Source organism: Meles meles, chromosome 11, assembly GCF_922984935.1.
Source record: "Meles meles chromosome 11, mMelMel3.1 paternal haplotype, whole genome shotgun sequence".
NCBI classification, from domain to species: domain Eukaryota; kingdom Metazoa; phylum Chordata; class Mammalia; order Carnivora; family Mustelidae; genus Meles; species Meles meles.
In genome coordinates, this window is record NC_060076.1 from 83,324,457 (window position 1) to 83,349,841 (window position 25,385).

At 41.0% G+C, this 25,385-nt stretch overlaps 1 protein-coding gene across 1 annotated transcript in view; it reads right to left on the minus strand.

Annotated features, from left to right (window-relative positions):
- RORB (RAR related orphan receptor B) overlaps nucleotides 1–25,385 on the minus strand; it is a 190,524-nt gene that overhangs the window by 36,429 nt on the left and 128,710 nt on the right. The window contains exons 2-4 of the mRNA XM_046023460.1: nucleotides 21,456–21,541; nucleotides 16,716–16,857; nucleotides 7,941–8,342 (exon numbers count right to left, since the gene is read on the minus strand). Of these exons, the coding sequence (XP_045879416.1) occupies nucleotides 7,941–8,342; nucleotides 16,716–16,857; nucleotides 21,456–21,541 (630 nt within the window). The remainder of the gene's footprint in view (nucleotides 1–7,940; nucleotides 8,343–16,715; nucleotides 16,858–21,455; nucleotides 21,542–25,385) is intronic.

Sequence of the window (25,385 nt, forward strand, 5' to 3'; positions counted from 1 at the left end):
CGCCACCCGAAGGACAATCAGCGGGTCACAAATGAGGAAAACCTAATTATGAAAATTGCTCAGGGCCATCATCAGCATTGACTTTTACTATTTGGATTTTGTTGACCTATGGATTGACTGTGAATTTAAACTGAAGCAATCCCCCTCCCCCCTTCTGAAATTTAGTCAATGTACTTCTGACCTTACGGAGGAACTATTTCAGAGGAAATCTCAGGAGGTAAACTTTTAACATTTCCAAACATTAAATCCAAATTTTTGAAAGTAACTTGATTCCTTAAATAATACCTTTAGTGGACTAATGTTTTAAAACAAGTGTTTTCTAAAAAAATAAATAAAAAATAAAATAAGTGTTTTCTATACAGTCTCGCTGTAAGTCATCCTACAACAAACCTGTCTGAGAACAAGAAAGCAGTTCCACAATAGGCCTTAGAAACATGGCTCAAATTTAAATAGCACATTTTTTCTCCTTAGGGTAGAACGTATTTTGCCTCAGGAAAGTTTTGATCCTAAAAATAAAATCAAAACAATAAGAAAAAAAAATAAAACAAAGAAAAAAATCTTTCCAGCTAGGAACTTTTCCCACAGGTCTCCCCACACTCATAAACATCATGGAAGTCAATCCTGAGCCCACTGACAGGGACAGCCTCTCAAGCTGGTTGTATCCTACACCAGTAACACTGAAGTGCATTAACCTCCAGTGACTTGGCCATCAAATGACATTTCTGTGTTCCACGACGACCCATGTGGTACTTGAACCCTAACCTGCTCATCCCAAGATGGGTGCATGGAAAAGCAATTCTGGGCTCTTGCCAAGAGCCAGCGTCAAAGCTTGCAATGACTCAAAATGCTGTTCGACCGTGGGGGCTGTTTCAGAGGTTATCTCATAAGCATGAACATGTCCCCTCCTTGGCAAGTCGTAGGCAGAACCTCTTGAAATCTCCTTTCCTCTTCCTTACTGCAGAATATTTCATATCTACTACGGCTTTTGAAATTGAGTGAAATTGACAGCTTCTCAATAGCATTTCTCTCTCTCTCGCTTTTTTGGTTGGTGGATTTTAGGGTTTTCTTATGAAGTTCTGAGTTCTTGAGTCAAAAATTAATCCTGAACTAGTATTGCTAGGAAAAGTCCAGTGAGGAAGATCAGCTTTGTGCAATTTCAAGTCAAAACAGAAAAGGTGAGTTAAGATATTTACCTAATGGAGTGAATGCTAGCACATTAGGAAAGCTGCATTAATAGAGAGGTAAAGCATGTCGTGACAAATATGCAAACATGTACACGAACCTGGACTGAGCATATACCTTTGTATTGCTTATAATGTAAGCCATCTTTATATTTGTTTGGAGCCTTGCTGGTCACAGAGTGCTTCTGTATATATTATGCCTTTGACTCCACTAAAGGCACAGAGCTTGATACTAGAGTGGCTACAACATATCCCTAGGTGATTTCGGAACATCTTTGTGAGGTTACTAAAGGATATCTAGGAGGATATGGATTTGAATGACCCTAGCAAAGAACTGTAGTTCTTTGTCCCAGGACACTCGAGAAGAATGCACAGCCATGGACTGGTTAACACAAGAGTGTGGCCATGGTAGAGATCCCAGAAATGTGACAAATGGAGTTGGTTAGACCAGTCCCCATATCTGGGAAATTTCTCTTGGGATAGAAAGCAGGATTCTAGAAATGGCAGCCAATTCTGTAGGTGGCAACAAACAAGGGGGGTGTGAAAATTTCAGAGGAGTCAAGTAAGACTCTCTCCAGTGCTCGAGGTAACTGGGTAGGCCTGGGGCTAGGGCTAAGGCCCCTTAGCAGTCAATAATGCATCTTCATTTTATAGTCTCCTCTCTTCCCACAAGAGAGGCTCGGGGAGGTAGTCAGGTTGGAGTGGGCCAGTGAAGGTGGGTGGATTTACCCTGAACTTATATCTGCACAGCATCTCATCCTTTGTACTGAATGAACATGAACTCCGGTATTTGGAGATTGCTTGCCATCCTCTTCTTGAGTCTCTGGTTATCCTTGATGCTCATTTTAACCTGGTTTCTTGTGTTTTATTTTGTTTTGTTTCAGGAGTGTGGATGGGAGAGAAAAGGCTGGTGCCTAGTTCTGGTCTAATTGTGGCTGTTAACTTTATCACCATGAGGTCAACCCAGCACATGGGTCCTCCTCATGAGGGAGGTGTAGTTGGCTACAGCCCGAGGCAAGAGCTTGAACACCCTGTAGAACAGCCTAGCTGCCTGCAAGTCCCTCCTGTCTACCACCCTGCCCTTCTCTTTGGGCAGTGGCTATAACAGAGGGAATATTTGTACAGAGGGCTGAACCTCCCACAGGAGGCGGGAGAACCATAATCCTTCAAAGTCATTTAATCCAACCCACCTTGTTTTTCTGAACAAAGAGATTGAACCTCAGTTCACACGACCAGTATGTGGAGTAAGGATTCTCAACCTCAACGTCTGGTCCCTAAACTGCCTGCAAAGGGCCTGTGGTTGGGGGGAGGGAACAAGAGGTACTGGAGGACAGTGGAAGTTCCCAAGATGTCTTCCCTCAAAGCAAGAAAGGGAGGACAGAAGACACTGACTTTCCTTTCCCCGTGCTGCTTGAATGATTTTTCTCACTAATCTGGTCTACTTGTATTTATTTCAGTGACTTACTAGACAGTTGCTCTCGAATCACATGCCTGCCTGTGTTTGCCACCGGTGCCATCGGGGACAAAGGAGATATGCAGCTGGAACCAAATTCTGTTCTCCGTGCCATCTCCGAAAAGTCATTAATTACACACCGATGTATATTAAATATACATATGAATATGCATAGACAGATTAAAGCAGTTATAAAAGATTTACCTGCAGAAGCGTATGTCATTAAACGTGCCACCTTAAGACCACAGCACCTGCTTTGGGTTCTAAATCAGTAAAAACTGCAACACCAATATTGATAGACTTCCCCCAAAGAAAGCAGGCTAGTGAGATCTTCTGTGTTTCTACGTGGAGTGGACAGAATTCAGTAGTAGTGGAGGGGACTAGATCACTTTCATACCAATGTCTTTGCAATCTCCCCTATTACTATTCAACTTCTGGAATAGGTAACTTTAAAAAAGAAAAAGGCTTATGTCTAGTTTTTAGGCTTAAATTTCCAAACTCCATAAATGGAACACACAAGAAACAGGAAACTAAATCTATATTTAAGATTATATAGGGAGACCAAGAAATTCACGGTTCTTTATCTAGAGAGAAAATTACTAAAAGCAACAGCAAATTGAGGCAGTGTGTGTAAAAGGTAATTTGTCCCCTTAGCCTCATAGCGAATTTGATGGATCCCCCCCCACCCCCGATTTTAAAAGCATATTGTTTGGCTATTTGAACTGTCTTGTTGTCTAGTGCCTTGAGATATGTTGTCAATCATCTTTGAGCTTAAATGAGCTTTCCTTAAGAGTACTGGCCCTATTGGGTCCCCCAACCCGTCTGAGAGCTGCTGTGGGGAGCACACACAGAAGCCTCCCTTCCTTTCTTTGCTCGCGCACTGGGTACCTGTTAGCCAGCATCCTCTCCCTGCCACCAAGCACTGCAAAATTTTATCTCCAAAGATATAACACATCCTTATGCCAGCCTGAAGTAAAGTTCCAACTAAACCAAGTTAATACTCCTGCCTAAATATTAATTTGCTGCTTACTTTCGTCCTTGTCTTATTTCATGGGATTTTGAGAAACCCAAGGATATAATTCTGGAAATGGTTCATATTTTTCTGTTTGTTTACCCACATTCTGTTTTCTATTTCCAAGACCACGAGAATAAACCATTCCTATCAAGAGCTATGGCTTAGAGTAAGCAATACCCGCCCCCACCTCCCCGAAGAATGCCTGGTAGTCTAGGGCCGTTGAGGACCTACGTCAGAACTTAAACTTTGTCACCTAACTCTCTACTCTAGGAAAATCCCTTAATTTCTTTATCTGCAAAATGGGATTTCTTCACTATCCAGCTGAAGGCATTGGTCTGAGGCTCAAAATGGCTAGCATGCATTTTCTACACTTCTCTCCATGAAGTAAGTTATCATTATTAGGTCCTTAACCTAAGAAGTTTGTAGCTTCTTTGGTACATTTTTGGAAAGACAAGCTTGGATTTTCTGGGGAATATTCCTGACTCTCATGACATTCCTTTAACTCACTTTTTGGGATGACCCTGCTATTGTTTACACAGGTGTTTCATGGTTCTTAAACATGTGGTTTTTAAAAATTAATTCCAAACTGTAAGACCATATTCTACACGAACTATTCCCCAAACTGGTTTAAAAAAAAAAAAAAAGCTGCTTTTATGATAAATTCAATACCAGAATAATGTCATGCTTGTACGCAGTTCATTATTCCTTCAGAAACCAGGGGAAGTAAATCAGGGCTTCCAATAGCCAAGAGTGATGCTCAAAAATTCTTTAGTGTCATATCACTTTCAATTCACCTAGTGAGAATGTGTCTAAAATCAGACTTTCTATTTTGTCTACACAGAGTGCTCTCTGTGACAACTTGCTACCAGCCACATTAGAATAGATGCTCATTAATCAAGGCAGGTCAAAATGTCAGCTTTCTCACTCTGAGTGCTCCTTTGTAGCACCTAGAAGGACGGCAGGCAGGCAGCAAACACTAGGCATGTTTTGCTGTGCAAATGCCAATTACCTTGTGAGGGGCTCCCTTTGGTGGGAGGACATACAGTATAATGGTTCAAAGAATGGCTTCTGATGTTACTCAGACCTGAGCTCACATGCTTATTTTGCTTTTTTATAAGTTCTGTAACTTCTGAGCCTTTTTTTCATCTGTAAAATGGACACATGCCTATCTCTGTAATAGGCATAATACAATTGTTATAAGAATAAATGGAGGACATTGCTCAGCACAATGTAGGCGCTTAATAAAAGGTACTTACATTACTTGTAATAACCACTAATGTTATTAATTATAATGATACGAATCACATTGCAATATCAATTACATTAATAATAATAATAATAAAGCTTACGCTTGATAGGTGCCGATCTAAGAGCTTATGAGTATAATTTATGTTATCAACACCCTCTGGTGGGACTACTGCTGTTCCAGGTTTACAACTGAGACCCAAAGAGATCAGGTAGATTGCGTCCGGGAAAGGGCACACTAGGATTTGAACTTGGGCTATTCAGCTTTGGAAAGAATTCTTCACCACCATCCCAAACCATGGATGCTTTTCTGCTCAACGATAATGCTATGGACACAGTGTTTTAGTGAAATGAGGGACAATTTTTTTGGATGGTGCAAGAAAGAAAGTGTATCGCCTTACTGTGGCTTGTCATAGGTTATATGCATTTGACACACATAGCGGGAGTTTACGTCCACTAGATGGCATTGTTGTTTTAATGAAATGTGAACCAAGTCGCTACTTCGGTTTAGGGGCCTGCTAAATTTGTGAACAGCGCAGGACAAGCCAGCTGGATCCCTGAAAGTCTGATGGAAGAACCCCCCCAACTTTACAGCTCAGCTAGAGATCTCTAAAGACTAATGGTACCAAAAAATAATCAGAAAAAATACATGCTAGTTTTTATCTGGGTGTTGATGTCTACAGAAAATCCGGATGAGTTTTGCAATCATCTAGTCCAAACGCATCAGTTCACAAATAAATAGACAGAGGGCCAGAGAGGAAAAGTTACTGGGAGACGGAGGTCCAGACTTGATGGCTCTGGCTGTAGTTCTCTTTCCCTAATACTTCCGACCTATTCTAGACCACAAAGGAACTGTGGTTTCTGAATTCTTAGAAGCCTTTCCTTTGGGGTATGGGACAGAGGACTGCCCAAAGATGAAGGGTTTTTGCCTACGTTTTATATGTATGTTCAAAATCAAGACCAGGCTCAGATACTTAGATATGAAGGAGGATAAAAGCAAAAAATGGTGCCCATTTCTTTTTCTTTTTAATATGTCGACTTGGAAAGACTGAGTGACTGTACTTTATTTTAAAAAAGTTTTTTAGAGAGAGAGAAAAGGGAGAGGGGCAGAGGGAGAGAGAGAATCTTAAGCAGACTCCATGCCCGGCGTGGAGCCCGATGTGGCGCTAAATCTCCCAACCCTGAGATCATGACTTGAGCCAAAATCCAGAGTTCGAAGCTTAACTGACTGAGCCTCCCAAGCACCTGGAGTGACTCCACTTTGAACGACTGACCTTACTGGCTGACAGTGCAGTTTGTGGGTATTAACCCAAGCAGATAGCAGAGTAATGGAGAAGCAAAAGGACTGGAATCAGACTGCCTGGATGGAACTGAAAAACCTGGGAAAAGCCATGAGACACCCCTAAGCCTCTGTTTGCACATCTGTAAAATGGGAACCGTATTTTTACTTATGAGATGTTCGTGGAAATTAAAGGCATGTAACGTGCCTATGACACAATTAAAAAGCCAAGTGGCGATGACAGTGAAGGTTTCTGTCACGGTGGCTGAGGCTTAGTCTTCGCGTCTCTCGGCTATGAATGTCATTGCCGACGCTGTGTCAACAACTTCCTTACTCACTGTCACATGCTAAATTGCTAAAAAAGAGAGATAAGGTTTCAGGTTTTATAACTGTGTAACATCACTCCTTCCTCAACCAGATGGTGGAAGTAGCCAAGATGCATATGGCATGGACTTCATTATGTGTTCACATCAGCTTTATTTAAAACGCTCGTAGGCTTTGGGCTCCTACTCATAGTTTAGACAGAGAAGGTGACTGGCATGCAAATAATAACCATTGAACACTTGCTGAGTGTCAAACATTGGTCTGTTTTGCAAGTATGAACTCATTTAATTCTTACTACAACCGTGTGATCTAGGAACTAATACTTTTCCCTTTATAAAGATGAGCAAACTGGGATCCAGAAACTTGCTCCAGCTTAAATAATAAGCCAGAGTCAGCACTGGAACTCAGGTGGCCTGGGGCTTAGTGACCCTCTCAGGGCAGGACGTGAGCAGGCATTTCCTCCAAAGTTCCAGAGGCCCAGCTGGCTTCCCTCCCCACTGCCGGCCCCCATACCTAAGACTACAATGAAGCCAGATAGAATCACTGTCTGGGTAGCTCTTCTAGGCTACTGTTAATAGGCAACTTCGTGACCCAGGAGGCTCATGTGAGACCTACATCAATATTTTTATGGCAGTTAGTTAACGAGATCCACTGGTTAATAGACTCCTGAGCTTACCAGGGTAAAACAAAGTTGTAACAGGTCAGAAGAGAGCATGGCTAGGAGAGCGCACTCTTGAGAACCACTCCCTAAGTGATCAAAGATCATTGCAGCGAAAGGAGGATCGTTGCTGTTGCGTTTGTGCCTGTGACTCACCCTATTCACGGTAACTTACTGGCTGCTCATACGTTCTGTAACATTCCAGACTCCCCTCTTTCCACGCCTGGAATTTAGACTCTCTTCCCATGTAGAATTCTTGAATTCAGACTTACAAGAGACACAGGTCTTTACACAGGTCTCTGGTCTACTCCCCTGCCTTTAAAAAGACAGAAATGGAGGTACTGTTTGCTTCTGGCTTGTCCCAAGTTATCTTAGAGTTAGAGCTGGAGCCCTGTTCATTCAGGTTTACAAACTGCTTCTACATCCCTTAACTACTCTATTTTAAATAGCATCACTCTGAATACTTGCTGAAATTCTCTCGTTTATGCCAATAACATTTTCCTTCAGTGATGAACCCAATTCAACAGAGAGCACCTTTACACACACAGCACCTTCCCACTGGTCATGTCCTTTCTTCCTTTGCCCAGCATCAAATTTTGTGGGCCGGGAGACCAATGACATTTATCACAAAAAAGATTTTTAATTCAAATAGCGTTTTTCACTAGAAGCCATGCACGCAAGTCATCGAACCTCGACCTGCGACAACGACCACACTATGCAGGATTACGGCGACTGACTTCAGAGCAGAATTGCCAAAAAGGAACTGGGAGGCGACTCCCACTTACCGATTTCAGTCATCGTGATCCCTGGCGCTAGCTGCCCATTGTTGAAAGAGCTATAGGTAAACAAGTTGGGTACGGACGTGAGGTCATAGATGGGTTCTTGCTTTATCTGTTTGATTCCAGTCATGTCAAGTCCAGATTGATCCGGGGACGGCTGGCCGGAATCCACGCTGTAGTAACCCTCGGACTTGGGCAGGTCGATGACGTGTCCGTTGGCATACGCGCCCCCCGCCTCGCCGCTCAGGCTGCCGAGGCCGTTGCTGAGCCCGCCGCCGTACACCCTGGCCAGCGCCTCGGCCTCCCCGCTCTGCTGCTGCCGCTGCTCCTGCAGCCGCTGCTGGTGCTTCTGCACCTCCGCGTACAGGCTGTCCCGCTGCTTCTTGGACATCCTGCCGAACTTCACAGCTGCGGGAGAGGGTGAGAGAAAGGCAGGAGAGAAGCTTGGGGTTATCATTTTGGCAAGTCCAAGGGGTCCTGCGTCCTTGTCCCTTCAACATCGATGTGCAGAATCCCAGCACCCGGACGCCCAAGAGTGCCTTCACCTGTCCCCCGCATCTGGGGAAAGGTCAGACTCGGGAGGGTCCGTCCTGGTTTATGTGCTTAGTGAGAAATAAATCTAAGCTTCGAAGAAATGTCTGAACTTACGTATGTATCTCTTATTGCCATGAAGTTAGAAGGAATACTTCCTGGTTCTTTCTTCTGTGCAGGGGAAAATCCACAAACCAAAAACTACCAAACAGCGCCTGCTTTTAAAATGTCAACCAAGGGGCGCCTGGGTGGCTCAGTGGGTTAAAGCCTCTGCTTTTGGCTCGGGTCACGATCCCAGGGTCCTGGAATCGAGCCCCACATCGGGCCCTCTGTTCCGCGGAGAGCCTGCTTCCTCCTCTCTCTCCCTGCCTGCCTCTCTTGCCTACTTGTAATGTCTGTCAAATTAATAAATAAAATTAAAAAAATTTATAAAATTAAAAAAAATGTCAACCAATATTCTTTCTTAGCTTCCTGGGCTAATAAGCACTAGGGTTACTAGATTGTTGGAGAGGACCCTATTATTTCATATTTTTTAAAAAATATTTTATTTATTTGTCAGAGAGAGAGAGAAAGAGCATAAGCAGGGGAGTGGCAGAGGGAGAAGCAGGTTCCCCACTGAAGAGGGAGCCCGATGAGGTACTCGATCCCAGACTCTGGGATCATGACCTGAGCTGGAAGCAGATGCTTAACTGATTGAGCCACTCAGGCATCCCATATTTCACATTTTCTAAACAGCACAGTGGGTGAGGCCAAGGATGATAAACACCCCCTTGAAGTAAGCATTTGTCTTCAGTTGGCTTTTGGGACCAAATTCAGTCTTTGGAAAATAGAAGTTTTATATATCCAGGGCTTGGCAAGTAAGCCCACCGTTATCCTTCCTTTCTTGTTCTACCATCCCCGAGCTTTATATTGCCTATCTCTTCTGGAAAAATCCTTAGCCACTGTAAGGAAAAGGGAGGAAGAGGCACTGTAAGTGGTCACAGAATGATCTGAGGGCGTTTTGATCTGAATTCACTGTTTCTTAACTAGAAGAGCCTAACCTCCTGAACTGCTATGGATATTGACATTTTTCCTCTCAAGTGAGTATTTGAAGCCAAGGGGCCACCTTGTCTGAATCATCAAACACTGTGTCATTCAGTTCACGCTAATGGTTGGGACTACGACAAACGAGGAGGTTCTTCTCTGAGTTTCCATTTTCTTTTCTTTCCCAACAATGTTCCCATCACCTTTTTTTAAAGAAAAGAGTTTTTATTAATTTATTTTAGAAAGAGAGAGAGAACCCAAGTGAGCAGGCAGAGCAGCAGAGGGAGAGGAACAAGCAGACTCCCTGCTGAGCGTGGGACTGACTTGGGGCTTGATCTCACCACCCTGAGATCACGACCTGAGCAGAAACCAAGAGTTAAATGCTTAATGGACCGAGACATCAAGACCCCGCTCCCCCAATCACCTTTTGGTACTGGAAGCCCAGGGAATGTAGAAAGAAGAAAGTGGAGGGTAGAAGCAGGTCCAATTCCTGGATTCAGTCACTAGTGTTGGTGAACATAATCTCTGAGAAAAACTAAATGAGGAAGTGCTTAAGAACTCTCCAGAACAGAGAGTGCCCAGAGAGATACCTACTGTGAAAGAGCTGCCATTTCACAACGCCCCCGTCCCCTGCCATGTTCCACCAATGTTCATTTTCTCCTTCTGTTGGTTACAGAGCTACCAAATTCTATCTAAGCGTTGGCTCTTCAGAATGGAGACCATGTTTCCCAGCCCCCCTCACTGGCAGGTGCCGCTGTGACTAAGTTCTGGGTGGCAGGAAGTAAATGGAAAGGCTACATATACTTCTGAGAGTGGGGACATGCTGTTTTCCTCCTTCCTGCCTGCTGGAAGGTTGTGGCTATGAAGGCTGGATTTAGAGCAGCTCAAATTTCCTGTTTCTCCTTAGTCCTCCTTAAAAGACTAAGTTGTGGTGCTGCCTAAACAGAAAAACAAAGGGGTAATTACCCAGTAAGTTTTCTGACCGAAGACAATTCGCATGTTTAATTCACACCAAATTCCCCTTTCCACCTCAACTCTCATTTTTATAGAGTCTAGAATCATTTAGATCACTGCATGTAATTTTGTTGGTAGAGACACACTCTTTTTTAGATTCTGTATCTCAGACACACATTTATGTGCTATATTTCCAGTTTGTCCATGGACCAAATTCTAAAGAAAATTTTAGGGAAGCATCCTGTGTACCTTTATACTGTATCTTTACAAACAATATATATAAAAATTTAACTATAATTTCATAAATAGTTATTAATAAATTCATATATTTTATATAATATATAAATTCCTTTGGGAAAAACTTTTTTAAGAAAAAATAAACTTCCTGGATTCAGGAAGAAGAACTTTTTCTCCCAAGAAATTAACTGACACCCTTCTTTATTTGCTAACCTGTCCTTTGCATTCATGTAGGTTCAGCACAGCATTTATTACAGAGCTATGCAGATGGATACAAAATTTCTATTTATTGTTGTAGATTAAAATTTTATTTTGACTGGAGTAGATCTACCTTTTTTTTTTTTTTTTTTTTTTTAAACTTGAGAGAGGAAGAGCAGGAGAGAGCATGAGCAGGGCAGGGGGCAGAGGGAGAGGGAGAAGCAGGCTTTCCCCTGGGCAGGGAATCCCATGTGGGGCTGGATCCCAGGACCCCTGGGATCATAACCTGAGCTGAATATAGCTGCTTAACCGACTGAGTCATCCAGGTGCCCCATGGAGTAGATCTACTTTCCGAGTTACTTTAGTAGAATACTTTTGTGTTTAAGATCTATAGAAGAAAAAAAAAAAAAAAACTGGGGAGAAACACCTCCGTTGTGGAGACATAAATGCAATGTCTCTTTTTAAAACCCTTTCTGTTTAAACATTGCTTCAGATTTCCATATACTCTACGTTTAGGTGAAATATACACTGGGGTGGACTGATTGCTTTAATGACCCTGATTCTTCATACCTATTCCCGGGGTATATGCACACCACCTATCATTGTGGGCAGGGCCTCCCCCTGCCCCACCCCTTGCCACAGGTCATGTGACCTGCTTTGGGCCAATGGGAGATTGACATGTGACAAACAGAGGCTTCAGAAGTACTTGTGTGACTGAATTATCTCACCAGGAAAAGGACGCACCTAAACTAGCTTGCTAGAGGATAAGGTTTGCGAAGCCCCGCCCGAGTCCTCTGGATCTTTCCAAACAAGGCTATTTGCCTTCCGCAGAGGCACAGTCTGACCTATAGCTGGAGGCAGATGAATGAGTAAACCCAGTTAAGACCCTACATTAAATAATTTTAGGTTCAGAAATGTGCTGTTAACCACAGATCTCATAATCAAAGCAAACGAGGTCAAGTAAGTATGTTGTCCAGACCTCTGCCCTGGTTAACACCTGAAAACCCAATGGTGAATAGTTATGCCCTTTCCAGGTCACCAAACAAACCGAAATTTTTTCAGAGACAATTTAAAGCTCTCTTACATTTTGGAATTATCTGGCTTCATCCTAAATCAAGAACTTTGCTGACAATTACTATAATACTATTCTAGAATAAATTTTCCATTTATTTCAGAAACACCGATGAGCCAGTATTTCAGTTTTGTGCCCCTTCCTGTAACAAAAGTTGTGATATATTTGGGGGAAAATGATTCTAGTACATGGAACAAGTAAATCTACTGAAAACTTTCCTGACAGACAGATATATATTATACATTTAAAAAATTCCTTGTCACCATTTGTAAAAACGTTTGTTATATTCATAGGCCTATTTCTAACAAAGCCTGCATTACTATTATATTTTCAAGTATTAGCATTTTTCTTACCACTACTCATTAATCAGAATGGCACATATTTTAAGCATTTGCCCCTCTCAAACTTGAATTATTCTGTTAATGATTTTCACTTGAGTACAGAGGCAGCCACTTGTTAAACTGCTAGCTCTCAAACGCGCACGATTCTGTATACATCAGAGTGCTTTATAAATATTCAGTGATGATGATATTTGCTTATGATATGCTCTTATCACTCATTTTGATCCCATAGTAGCAAAGAACAATTTTATGCAAAATATTGGGAATCTTTTCATATTTATTTCAATTGTGGGATTCTTTTTTTTTTTTTTTAAGATTTTATTTACTTATTTGATAGAGACACAGTGAGAGAGGGAACTCAAGCAAAAAGAGTGACAGAGGGAGAAGCAGGCTTCCCACCAAGCAGGAGCCTGATGTGGGGCTCAATCCTAGGACCCTGGGATCACAACCTGAGCTGAAGGCAGATGCTGAATGAGTGAGCCACCTAGGCACCCCAGACTGTGGGATTCTAAATGGAACAGAAGTTTTTGGAATAATTATAAAACAAAGTCATCGATTCTTTGAAGATTTGTATTTACTAACACATGACATCTAGAGATGTGTTTTTGGCTTCAAGAGAACCCAATCGGGCGCCTGGGTGGCTCAGTGGGTTAAGCCGCTGCCTTCGGCTCAGGTCATGATCTCAGGGTCCTGAGATCGAGTCCCACGTCGGGCTCTTTGCTCAGCGGGAGCCTGCTTCCTTCTCTCTCTCTCTGCCTGCCTCTCTATTTGTGATCTCACTCTGTCAAATAAATAAATAAAATCTTAAAAAAAAAAAAAAAAAGAGAACCCAATCGTAGAACTACCATAGTCATTTTGGAAATTATTTTATCTTACAATCTTTTGGTTGTAAAGTTCTCTATGCCTACATCTTGCTGCTTACCAAGGAAACCGGTCTTAATTTAACTCTTTTTAATTTCAAGGATATGCCTTTTTTATAGTGCTCTAAGCTTTGTAGAAAAGATCAGATTCAACCTACCCAACCCTATTCATAATTTAAAAATATTCTCTCTCCTCCCTCTCCTTTCCCAGAAGAACTTCCTGTGATGACTGAATGTTCTATATGCTTTCCAAGATGGTAGCCACAAGCCACATGTGGCTACTGAGCACTTGAAATATAGCTCGTGTGAGTGAAGAAGTGATTTTAAAATAAGTTAAAAATTAATTTTAACAGATTTAAATTTAAACTTAAATAGTGACATGTGGATACCATTCTAGATATTGGACAATGCCAGTCTGATGAAGTAGAAGCCTAATCTGTGATGCCTGTTTTTGCAGGGCAGCTGCTGCTTTTTCACTGATGGATGTCGTTTAGGAGGTCACACACCCAAATTATTGCAAGGTGAGTATCATGCTTTTTCTTTGGGGCCCCACATCTTCCTGCTGACACCAAGCATTTTTTTTCTGGGTTTTGTTTGTTTGTTTGTAGTAGTATACTTAGTGGGAAACAGTTTATCCCGAAGACTCCTGAAACTAACGTTTGTGAAGGGCCCATTAAAAAGAAAAATAAATAAGAAGGTGGAGAAGACTTGGTGGGCGTATACATGCTATCAACTCTCACACACATAAACATGTGTGCCCTTGCCTTTTTGGACACAGAAACACACGTGTGTGCATGCCAAGTGGATTTGATTTTCGAGTCTTTGCCCCAAATAAATTTGAACAAATTTGTTACTGCTGAGTTTTCTGTCTACTCATATATGTGCCATGGCTGATAAACCATTATAGAAGTGGAAATTCAGGAATTAATGAAAGTTCAGTGATTTTAACAGTTATATCAAACTATCCATAAGTAGCCACGTTGCTTTGCTGACCAGGTATGGTGAAATAAACATTCTTGGTGCCATGTATAACTGATAGAAAGCAAATGCAAGTATCAAAATGAAGATGGCACTTTCTGACTGAAGGAAAATGGGCAAGGTGTATGCAGAAAGAAGTTAGGTGTGAGGGCATCTTACCTTGGATACTGGTCCTACCACTAAAGGACCTTGAAAGTACTTGCCTAATCAGTAGAAGGTAAGTATAATAAATTAGTGGCAAAGGAAGTACCATTTCTCATCTTGAGTCCTTACTAGACATAGGGAATCAACGATAACTTTGGGGCTTTTGAAATCCAGAAACAAGGCATTACATATCAACAGGAGATTAAACCTAGTCAGCTACCTTGGTATTAATATAATTTATTTGCTACAAAGTACCCTTTATAATCAAGGTTCAGATGAAACTTCCTCTATATAACATAGTCAAGAGAATTGTTTTCCCTTAGAAAGAATCATCTTTTGCTTCTGCTGGAGCCTCTTATCCTCATTCCCAAGCACTATACCCATTCCCAAGCACTTCTCCTCATCATTATTTTGACATAAAACATGTTTAGGACATCTTTTCAAAGACATCTCTGGCTGCCTCAGGATTGTCTCTGGACCTAAAATTAAGGTGGATCATTATTCTGAATTCCCTGTATCTTTAAGACATTTTCATTGTATTGCTTTTACTTGCAAGTTTTTGTGCTGTGGTGAATTTCTTCCCCCTTGAGAGTAGATTGTGGCTTTATCCATTAAATAACCCTTCCCCCCAACACATTTCTTTTATGTCATGGGATTCAGACAATATCCTAGATTTTGAGAACTTTGGACCATATGCCTTTCTCTTGCCCATAATTCTGTTCACCAGCATGAACTCCTAAGACCTGCCCTTCCAAAAGAGGCTCTTTCTTTTATTGTAGGAAGAAGTAACAAAGACAAATAACTAATGACTTATTTTTTTGCACAATTATTAATATATACTGTCCTTCATACACTATCACTTAATATGTTGCTTCACTATGGTGAAAATAAAGTATAAAATCATCAACTCAAGTTCCTGTACAATTTCACTAAATAAATCCTTAAAACCACTAAATTCCCACCCTCTACCTTCTTCACTTTAGTTATGTGGAAGTACACAGTGTAATCAATTTACCCTAGGAGTAAGCTACACAGTTAGCAAGTAAGACAAGCAAAAACAAGAAAAACAAACAAAAGCAAGAAAAAAAAAAAGGGCAAGAAAAACAAACAAAAAGTCAGTTAATAGAAGAGTTTTGGAAACTTACATCTCTGTGACTTTAGAAGCTACCTATAAACTGAAAGGCTCAAAGTCAGACTCTTTCTATTATTTTTGGTCAAATTTGTCTCCTAGGTATACGTTTATGCAAGGCAAAGTTAAGTGGACTGGGAAGTAGGAAAAGAGAAATAAAAAATTATAAGTATTTTGAGAATGCTAGCTAAGAACTGAGCAGTTTTTATGTTTAGATATCAAGACTTACGGAGAACTGATTTCATCCAAATGAGTAAAAGGCTCACGGTGACTTAATAACTCATAAAATCCCTTTATACCAACAGACAGTGCATGCCAGTTACCCGTATGTCTTTAAAATCTGGAAGCCTTCCTCCCTCCCTTCCTTCCATTGTACCTTGACCTTCATTAGGTGTGACCAGAGGCAGAGAATCCACAGTGATTCACACACAGAGAATAAGTACCAGGGGAACTGCCTGTGTGTCAGGCTCCAGGTAAAAGAGAATTCCATGGTTCATTCAATAAACATTTAGGCGCCTGCTTTTAACCAGACCCTCAGGATACAGTGAGAACAAGACAGAAATGCCCCCAGGACTCAGGGTTGCTCACAACCTGATATAGGAGTGCTGTGGCCAATGTCATTGGGGAAATAATTAGTTGAGATGAGTGCTTAAAAATGAAGGCAATACTAGATAAAATTCTTTGTGTGAGTTTATTGGTCCTGTTTCATTAATCTGTGGAACTCAGCTGGGGACCCACCTCCCCCATTTGGGCTGTATTATGAGAAGGACACCACCCACATGGCCTTTTTTAAGACTTGGACTTCTGTCACAGCCTTTGCAATTTTCATGATGCTTCCCCCAAATCCATGCCCAACAGTAGAACTTCTGTGCTTCCTACAGACATGCATGCTGTTCCTTAGCATCTCCATATACCAAGCAACCTATGCACCTGCCAGACTTACCCCGTGACCTAATGGTCCTGGTTTGCCTGAAACTGTCCCTGGTTTTGGCTCTGAAAATCTCACATCCTAGGAAACTGTTCCTGCACAGGCAAACCTAGATAGGATCCAACCTAGGCCTATGTGGCTTTCACCAAACCCTGTTAGCACAGTTTGCTCCATGAACAACAGGAAAGTCTTTCCTTTCTTCCTATTTCAGAGGCAATACAGTATTTTTATACTTTCTTATCTTCTTTATGTACAACCAGCACATGGTTTTCTTTTCTTTTATCCCCAATTCCCTTTGTCTAGAATCCTTCCGGTGGCTTAAACAGACTCCAGCAAAGCACCCATGTGAAAGCCTTTAAGTAAGAAATAGGAACGCAGCGTCTTACCATCTCTCGACATTCCTAGGGCAAGACACTTTTGCAGTCGGCAGTGCTGGCAACGGTTTCTGTTGGTTCTGTCGATTAAACAGTTTCTCTGCCGTGGGCAGGAGTAAGAGGCATTGTTTTGTTGGCTCCTCCTAAAGAATCCCTAGAAGCAAAAAGAGAATGGGAGGGAGGTGGATCTATAAGAAGGAAAATGGAGACAATTAACATATACCTTTGCTACATTTTCTACAGTGACTGGAACTGAATTTAAGAAAAAAAAATTTTTTTTGACACTTCTCCTTAGTTAAGCTTACAGATGTTTGCACTGGGGAGAATGTGTACTATCTGCAGAGAGATGAAGGTGTCTTTCATTCATTCATTTAATCAATGTTTACTGAAGATGTCTGTGACCTGTACTGATCTCTGCAAAGAAAAACAGAACAGAGCTCCTTCCTTCAAAGAGGAGGGTGTTGGAAGGGTGGCAAAGGACAGCGTCACTGCCAAGCCGAATGTGACAAAACACGATGGGGACAATAATGCAACCTTACGGCAAGTGCTGGGGGGCGGGGTAAAGAACTTGGGCTATTGGTTGTAATAGCTGTACTGAGGAGGATGGGCCCAGTGTGTACCATCACCTTCCTATAGTTCGTAAGATACACGTTTACCTATTTGAAAAATTTTAAATTTGGCCAGAATGCATCTGGAAGGTTTTTTTTTTTTTTTTTTAATATACCAGTGATGTCTCTTATAATTAACCTCATCTCTAAATAAAGGAAATACGGTATATACATTGTTCAATAAAAATCAGCAATAAATAAAAGCTGAATACATACTCTTTGCTTGGCCTCAGGCTCAGGAGATGTAGGAGGTTTTCATACAAGTCAGTCTGGGTCTTTCTGGTACAAACGTAAATGCCAGGGACTATACATAACCCTTCTAAATAAATCCACAGCTGAGTTAATCATTTAAAAAATTCTTGGGATACCACTTACCTTAATTAGAAAACCCTACAGGGGGAAATCTGTGTTTCCGCAGTTATCAACAGCAGGATAGAGCGGGGTTGGGACCAGGGTCGCGGCTAGTGAGGCGCCCATCTTGGCCACAAAATTTAAGAGGAGCCAAAAACTTGTTAATCAGGATAAGTCATTTTTTAACACAATATCTTGAGAATCAACATTAATGCAAAACACCCTAAAAAAGTTTAAAGAGGATCAAGGTTATTGATTTTCTTTTAGCGTGGGCTCTCATGTGGCATGGCCTGGCACGTGAAGAGAGCTCGGTCACTCTCGGGAAGAACTTCAGAAATGGATGTGTGGTCCGTGTCTTTTCAGAGAGTAAAAATGCCAACCAGTTTTGTGTTATAAGCTCCAAGTCGTTGAAAACAAGGCCAAGTTGGGTGCCCACAGCCCACGTGTGTTGCTTACATAATGGACCGGTGGTGGGAGAAGACGCTATCTAACTGTCCAGTTTGCATGAATTCGTGGAGCCCTTTAAAATGGAGCTCACATCCAATCCCCAGGGATCGAAATGATGGACTCCCTACACAAATGGTTCCTGACATACAATGGTTCAATTTATGATTTTTTGACTTCACAGGTGGAGCGAAAACAGTACGTGTTCAGTAGAAACCATACTTCGAATGTGGATCTGTTCCCAGGCTAGTGAGAGGCAGCGTGGTGCTCTCTTGTGATGCTGGGCAGGGCTGTGGCCCCAGCTCCCAGTCACCCTGGCAATCACGAGGGTCAACAATCCACTATACTCACAGCCATTCTGGTTTTCACTTTCAGTACAGTATTCAATAAATTACATAAGATATTTGACACTTTATTAAAAAGTGGGCTTTGTGCTAGATGACTTTACCCAATGATAAGCTAATGTAAGTGTTCTGGGCACAATTAAAGTGGGTGACACTAAGCCTCGATATTTGGTAGGTTAAGTGTATTAAATGCATTTTTGACTTCAGATATTTTCAACTCACCCTCAGTTCGTAGGGACATAACACCTATGCAGGCCAAGGAAGATATATACCATCAAAGCGGTCAGAGGCCATAACTCTGGCCCATCAGTCTTGATAAAAGAGGACTTTGAATTTATATTTTAAGAACGAATTGGTGGTTTTTATCTTTGGATGCTTTAGAGCCACTTAGCAAAAGAGCTGACAGAGAAGACTTTTGAAGTCATAGCCATAGTCCTAATTTAAGACCAATTTGACATTAATTACGAGGCATTTCTTGCTTATCTGTTGCTCATTATTGCAAATGAGGTTTTTGGCATAAAAAAGAGATTCTGTTTCAAATTTTATTGAATGAGGAGGAATTTGAATAAGTGCACAAGCTGAATTGATGTTATTTGAAATGGGTTATTTATGTTGACTCAAGAACCGTAACCGTATTATGAAAATTCAGAGGTTGATAGTGAACACACTGATTCCGACATCTTATTCTGAGCAGTTTCTTGAGTTTTCTATTTGGAGAAAGCTGCAGCAGATTGACACATGTGGGTTTTCCAGGACATAAAAAAAAGTAGTGTTGTATACAATGTCATTCTGGCTACAACTTTAGAATATGGTTCTGAATGGCAATGTAGTTTCTAGTATTGGGTCTTCTTCCTTTAAACAGAAAAGATGATAGGAACCTACACACTTGTTTCTGGCTATTGACCTGTTCGAATATATTTGTTTCACAGTCATATCTTCTGGAAATTACTGCTTAAAACGTTTTACTTTTTAATATGAACATAGGCTCATATTTTGAAATCAGGTGTTTTCCTAATAGAGCTTATATGTTGAAACACAAAACATGCACACTTTGACACTGGTCTTAAAAAAAAAAAAATGAATGTGGTGGATACTTTGTAAACTAGACCAGAGGCCTTAAAATTGTATAACAAAACCAGCACAGTGGTGGGAATGCTTTCCCTGGAGGGTTCAGATTCTCAAATTATTAACATTATGAAGAAAACTATTTGTCTAAGGAGAATAAAAAATTGCTGATTTGTAATTTTGCTTTATTGTTTCTTCTGACAAAATGGAAACAACTGCATTAAGTTGGTAACATGCAGTTCTCAACTGTAGGTCTGCAGAGGAACAGAACAAAACGTAGGTCTCATGATGTTCAAATATGGATTATCACTAATCACTTTTAAAGCAGGTCAGTATATCAACGGCTTAGTTACATTCATGTTACTCTCCCCTCTCTGTATCCTTTTCCCACTTTATTTTCATTTATTTCTTTTTCTTTTCTTTGTCCCAGTTTCAGTTCCAGGAATCATACTTTTTTGAGACTATTATGAAGACATTGCCAGTTTTTCACATACCACTACTATTTGACAGTTAACGGTGAGTTTCATTTCACGTTTTTTTTTTTTTTTTAAGATTTTATTTATTTATTTGAGAGAGAGCATGAGAGTAGAGAGGTCAGTAGGAGAAGCAGACGTGGGATTCAATCCCAGGACTCCAGGATCATGACCTGAGCCAAAGGCAGTTGCTCAACCAACTGAGCCACCCAGGCACCCTCATTTCATGTGTTTTTGAGTCTGTTAAGATTAAGGCTGGTTCTTAGAATCTATGGTTGTGGTACATCTCCTTCAGTCTATGAATTAAAAAAAAAATTTTTTTTTAAATTTTTAAAGTAATCTTTCTACCCAACATGGGGCTCGAGCTCAAAACCCTGAGATCAAGAGTCCTGTACTCCACCAACTGAGCCAGCCAGGGTCTACCGATACCGATACCCCCGTCTACCGATCTTCAATTAATTAATGATTTGTTCTGCTTCCATCTTTGATCAAAAATATGATTGCTTTTGTCAATAACTTTGCCAACATATCACTTTTCACTTGCAGAGTGTAGCTACATTTTCTGTGTTCTGGTGACACTTTGCCTTTTGAAATTAGGTGTGGAATTGTTTTTTATTTCCTCTGTGGTGTTTTGCCTCTCACTCTCCCCCCCCCCTTCTAAGGAAAAATTTTTAAAACTTACTGTGAACTTTCAAGTTTCTCTTATTTCAGATTAGGTCTGTGTTAACTGCTATTTTCAACTTTGTATTTTAAGAGCAACTTGCTCATAGGAATTTGTTTGTCTTTGGGAGGGTTGGTTCAATCTCTCTCCTTGGAGCGGAACACTGGATTGAGAATAAAAATCCTGTGTTTTCGGCCATACGCTGTCACTATATAGATCAGTGACATTGGCCCAATGGCGTGATCTTGTTTATACCTCACTCATTGAAAAATGAGGAGGCTGGGGCAGATAGCTATTAACTAATTTAGAGTCTGGTATACTTCTGACATTCTACGCTTCTACTTTTATTTTTCTGGAATGTGAGAATAAAGGATGGTCCTGTGCATATTGCAACTGTTACCTTTGACTTCTTTCACAAGCAGATCAATAAATCTAGGCCATTGGCTTGCAATCTTTAACCTTTAGTAGTTTCACCTAGAAATCACCACCCTTGAGTTTACTGAAGACGGTACTGTTAAAACAGGAAGAAGCTGTATTTCTATCTCTGTAAATGTGACTAAGTCAAGTTTTTAAATAACAATCCATTTTTAAGTAGCTGCTGACCAGGTAGGCAACAGCGAAAGAGCTGGAAGGCCAAAGAACAGAAAACCAACCCAACCACACACCAAGCAGAAACTCCCATGTGTCCCAGCAGGCACAAGCATGCTGCAGCCCTCTTTGAAAAGATGTCACCACGTGCATGGGGAGGTACACGGATGCCTGAGGCAAACACGATGCCTGGCCAGTGCTGTGTTAAAGACCCCTACCTTGCAGCCTTCACACGTGATCACTCCGTAGTGGATCCCGGAGGACTTATCGCCACAAATTTTGCATGGTATCACTTCAATTTGTGCTGAAAGGGGAAAAGAGACATTTTGAGTTTCATCCTTTTGTTCTCCTGTCTCCCTCTCCACCTCTTCCCAGCATGACCTTAGGGTTTGAGGATGCTGGGGTGGCGTTGCCCACCACTATTGGAGAGAAAGGGCAGCCATCTACCACCATTTGCTTTGTTTTTCTAAAACTGAAAAATAGAACCAGGGATCAGAAGTTTTCTAAACTCTGCTTTCTCTTTTCTAAGCTTGACCCGGTTATTAAGTTGACTCAAAAATCCCTTGAACCTGTGGCTTTGGTTTTATTTTGCACTTCAAACACGAGGTCACTGAGAGTTATCCCATTGCCTCACTTCAACAGCATTTTAAATAAGTAAATAAAGCAAAACTGGAAGGGATGGTGGCGGCTTTATACATGATGTGGCTAGATGTTTATTGGTGAAAATGTCAACGGTGAGAATATTTATTGATCACACTCCACATGACCATGAAACTAATAAAAGTTATCGACACAAGATATGATAAATTAAGGACACAAATAATTTCACTAATACAATAAAATTAATACAGGGAGAAATCAGGGGAAAATGATAAAAACAGGTGGTTACTATGACTTTAATACAAACAAAATAATTTCATGGGGATGAAGACATCTGGGCTGAGTTTGAAGATTGTGTACAATGAAGTTAGGCTGATGTGAAGGGCAAAGGGCATTTCTGCCAGCAGAATGGAATAGAAGAGGTATGGAATGAGAGTGGCTCATGATCATTGGGTCAGACAACTTAGCTCTACTGGAAATGTGGGCCATGTGGTTGCGTAGAGGGAGTGATATGAGATTATGGAGCTCCTGGGAGTTAGTAGAGGAATTTTCACCTGATGCCACTGGCCATAAGGATTCAAGGAAGGGAATAGGGTGAAGACATGTTGGAAGTGGTGGTTTGGGTCCCTTAGAAGGGTGGGTTCAGCCAGCTGAACAAAATGAAGCAGAAGACTAATTCAAAGGCTATTCCAAAGCTGGTGTCAGGAGATGAAAGCGTGGATTACATCAGTGGCAGGAGAAAGAGAGAGGAAGAATCAAATAGGAAGTTCAGTCGGGATCAACAAAAGAAAGGACACAGAGGTGGAGACTGATGGAGAATCAAAGGTGACTTCCAGCTTCACCTTTGAGGGTCAGGTTCAACAGCAGGTTTGACACAAATGGGGCTGTTGGTAAGGCAGCTACTTTGCGGAATGTGATGGGGCATGGGATGTCCAACTCGCCTGTGTGCACAGGTAGGCACCTGTAGAGAGAAACTTTTGGAAAGATGATTTTAAGTCATCAGCATTGAGGTTATGGATAAATCCATGAGATAAACTTTATTTAGAATATAGTAATTCCTATGTCTCTGGTAGTATTCTAAGTGCTGTTAAAATTGTACACACCAGGAAGAGCTGCTATTCCTGTTCCCAATTTAAAATAATTATGCAAAATATGCCTCAAAATGCTTTGTACATCAATCTGCCGTTTGGATGCTTTTCTACAGTTTCTCACCCTGGAATATACAAAACAGATAAATGTAAGACATAACTCTCTTTCTCTTATTGTTTTGCATTTTTTAAAAAGAGAATACTTAGCTTTAGGAGAGTGTATTCAATTTTTTGAAACCAAGTATTTCATGGTAAGTTCAAGTCATCTTTATGAGCCAAAAATTCGGCATTATGGCCCTATTTTTCATATGGGAAAACTGAGGATCGAAGCGGTTAATGATGCCCCCGAGCTGGTTTGGGAGATGGCAACTAGAAATTAGCTAGCTTTCCCAATACTTTGTTCAGTAACCCTTTCCCTGCCTACCGCAGGGTTCGGATATGAATATAATTTTGAATTCCTATATTAGTCCAATAGCACCAGCCAAAGAGATAATGATAAAAACATCAGGAGATGAGACAACGTCAACTAAAACAGTGGTTAGCCTAAGTATTTATATTAGTTCTGTTTCTTCAGCTTTCAGATGAGATGAACTGGTAATTGTTTTCAAGGTTTTGTGATGGGGAAAATGTGAGATTTGATGTAATTCTATTTCTCTTTCCTGTCCTTAATCTGTTAATAATTGGGTCCATGGCCAAGATCAAATTCTTGTTCTTTGGTTTATCAAGTTTAGCTGACAAACGTCATAGATTGGTGAGGATTAAATGAGATATTTTATGTGAAGTGCCTTGCAAAGAGTAAAGAACTACAAAATGTCAGTCTTCATCAGCATCAGAATTACTGTTAGCTGGTATTTCTAATGCTATTGGACAAGAATTATGACAGACCAGGTTATTATTCCTCTATTAAAATATCTTATTTAAGAAACTCAAAAGAGTGACACTATACATTATTTGTACTTTTTTTTGTGATAACCTTTCAAACAGGGGATTCTTTATAATGATTACAAAACTGACTAAAAATAACAGGTATCTGCTGTACAGTTGTTAGGCGTCTATGATATTAAGTCAGAGGCACTCTTTGCATAAATTACTCCCCAGGGAGTAACTTACACGTGGGGAGAATCTGCTTCAATAAGTTCTTAATTATAAAATGATCTAACTCTAAAGGAAATGAAAATAGAGGTAATTTGCCCCCCAGGGTGTGAGAAGATGTTTTTGAAAGCCACAAAGGTTATCTTATACAACTTGGAAAATACAAATGGGAGAAGGAATGATTCGATAGAGCATCTGCATATTTATACATATTTATTATCCCAGCTCAACGTGTAATCCTGAAGAACCATAAACATTTTAACAGTATTTTTAAAGAGGAAGAAAAGGGTATATGCGTGTTGCCATATGTGGGAAGGGATTATCAGTTTGGAAAACCTAGGACCGTTTTTACCTATCATGGCAGAACAGGTCATCTGAGGCGTATTATAGGTAAAGATAAATTTAAGTAATTTAAAGAACCAATCCTATTCATTTGCCTTCATTTAAAATAAACTGCTTCTGAGCTACAACATCACAACTCGTACTATGTATTTTATAAAGCGTGTCTTCAAGGCAGAGAATTTCGGACACTGATTAGGACAACGAGGACGTTACTGCTCCAATGGATACTTCTAAACGTCCTGCCAGTACTCCAGCCACCGTCTGGTAGGCAGTTATCCTGCAGTGAACACAGATCTGTGGACATGTTATCACGGGTCCAAGCTGAACGTCCAGGGAGGATGTGGTGGCTTGGACCACACCAGCTGTGACAGTGAAGGCGCTCTAAGGTAACTGAGGGGGGAGTTCAACCTTCCTGCTTTTGTGTGACTCGCGGATTAATTCGACAATAGTGTTCTCTGAGAGACAAACACAGAGGAGCCAGGATGCCCTGAGAGACGGCTTGAGATGTGCTCATTTCACAGTTTCCCCATTTCTTGTACCTTCTGCTCACTTCCATTTTCCTACTGGCAATCCTCTGTGGAGACTTAAGTTAAAATTTTATTTGCCAACTAGATCTTTTTGTTTATAAAAGCAATCCTACATAGTATTTCGGAAATGATATTCGTACAATATCAAAGAATATCATGAAAGATTTGAAAGAATTTGATGTTTTATCTTATATAAGATCACATTAGGAAGGACAATTAGTTTAATACCCCCTGATCTGGCAGGCAGGTCCTATTCAACAATTATCAACTAGTCACAGTTGGTTTCTTCTTTGAAGACGGCAGTTCTCTCATCTCCCCCCCCCCACCCCCGGTACCTCCTGAAGGCTCTCCCTTGCTTAGAGCCCCTTACTACAGCATCACACGAAGTCACCGTGTGTTCAGTGCTTCCTGATGACCAAAATGTACATGTCTTTTGTTCTGCTCCCTCAGAACCCCCCACTGCTGAAGGCAGGTGTGAAGTTAGATTAACTAATCCAGG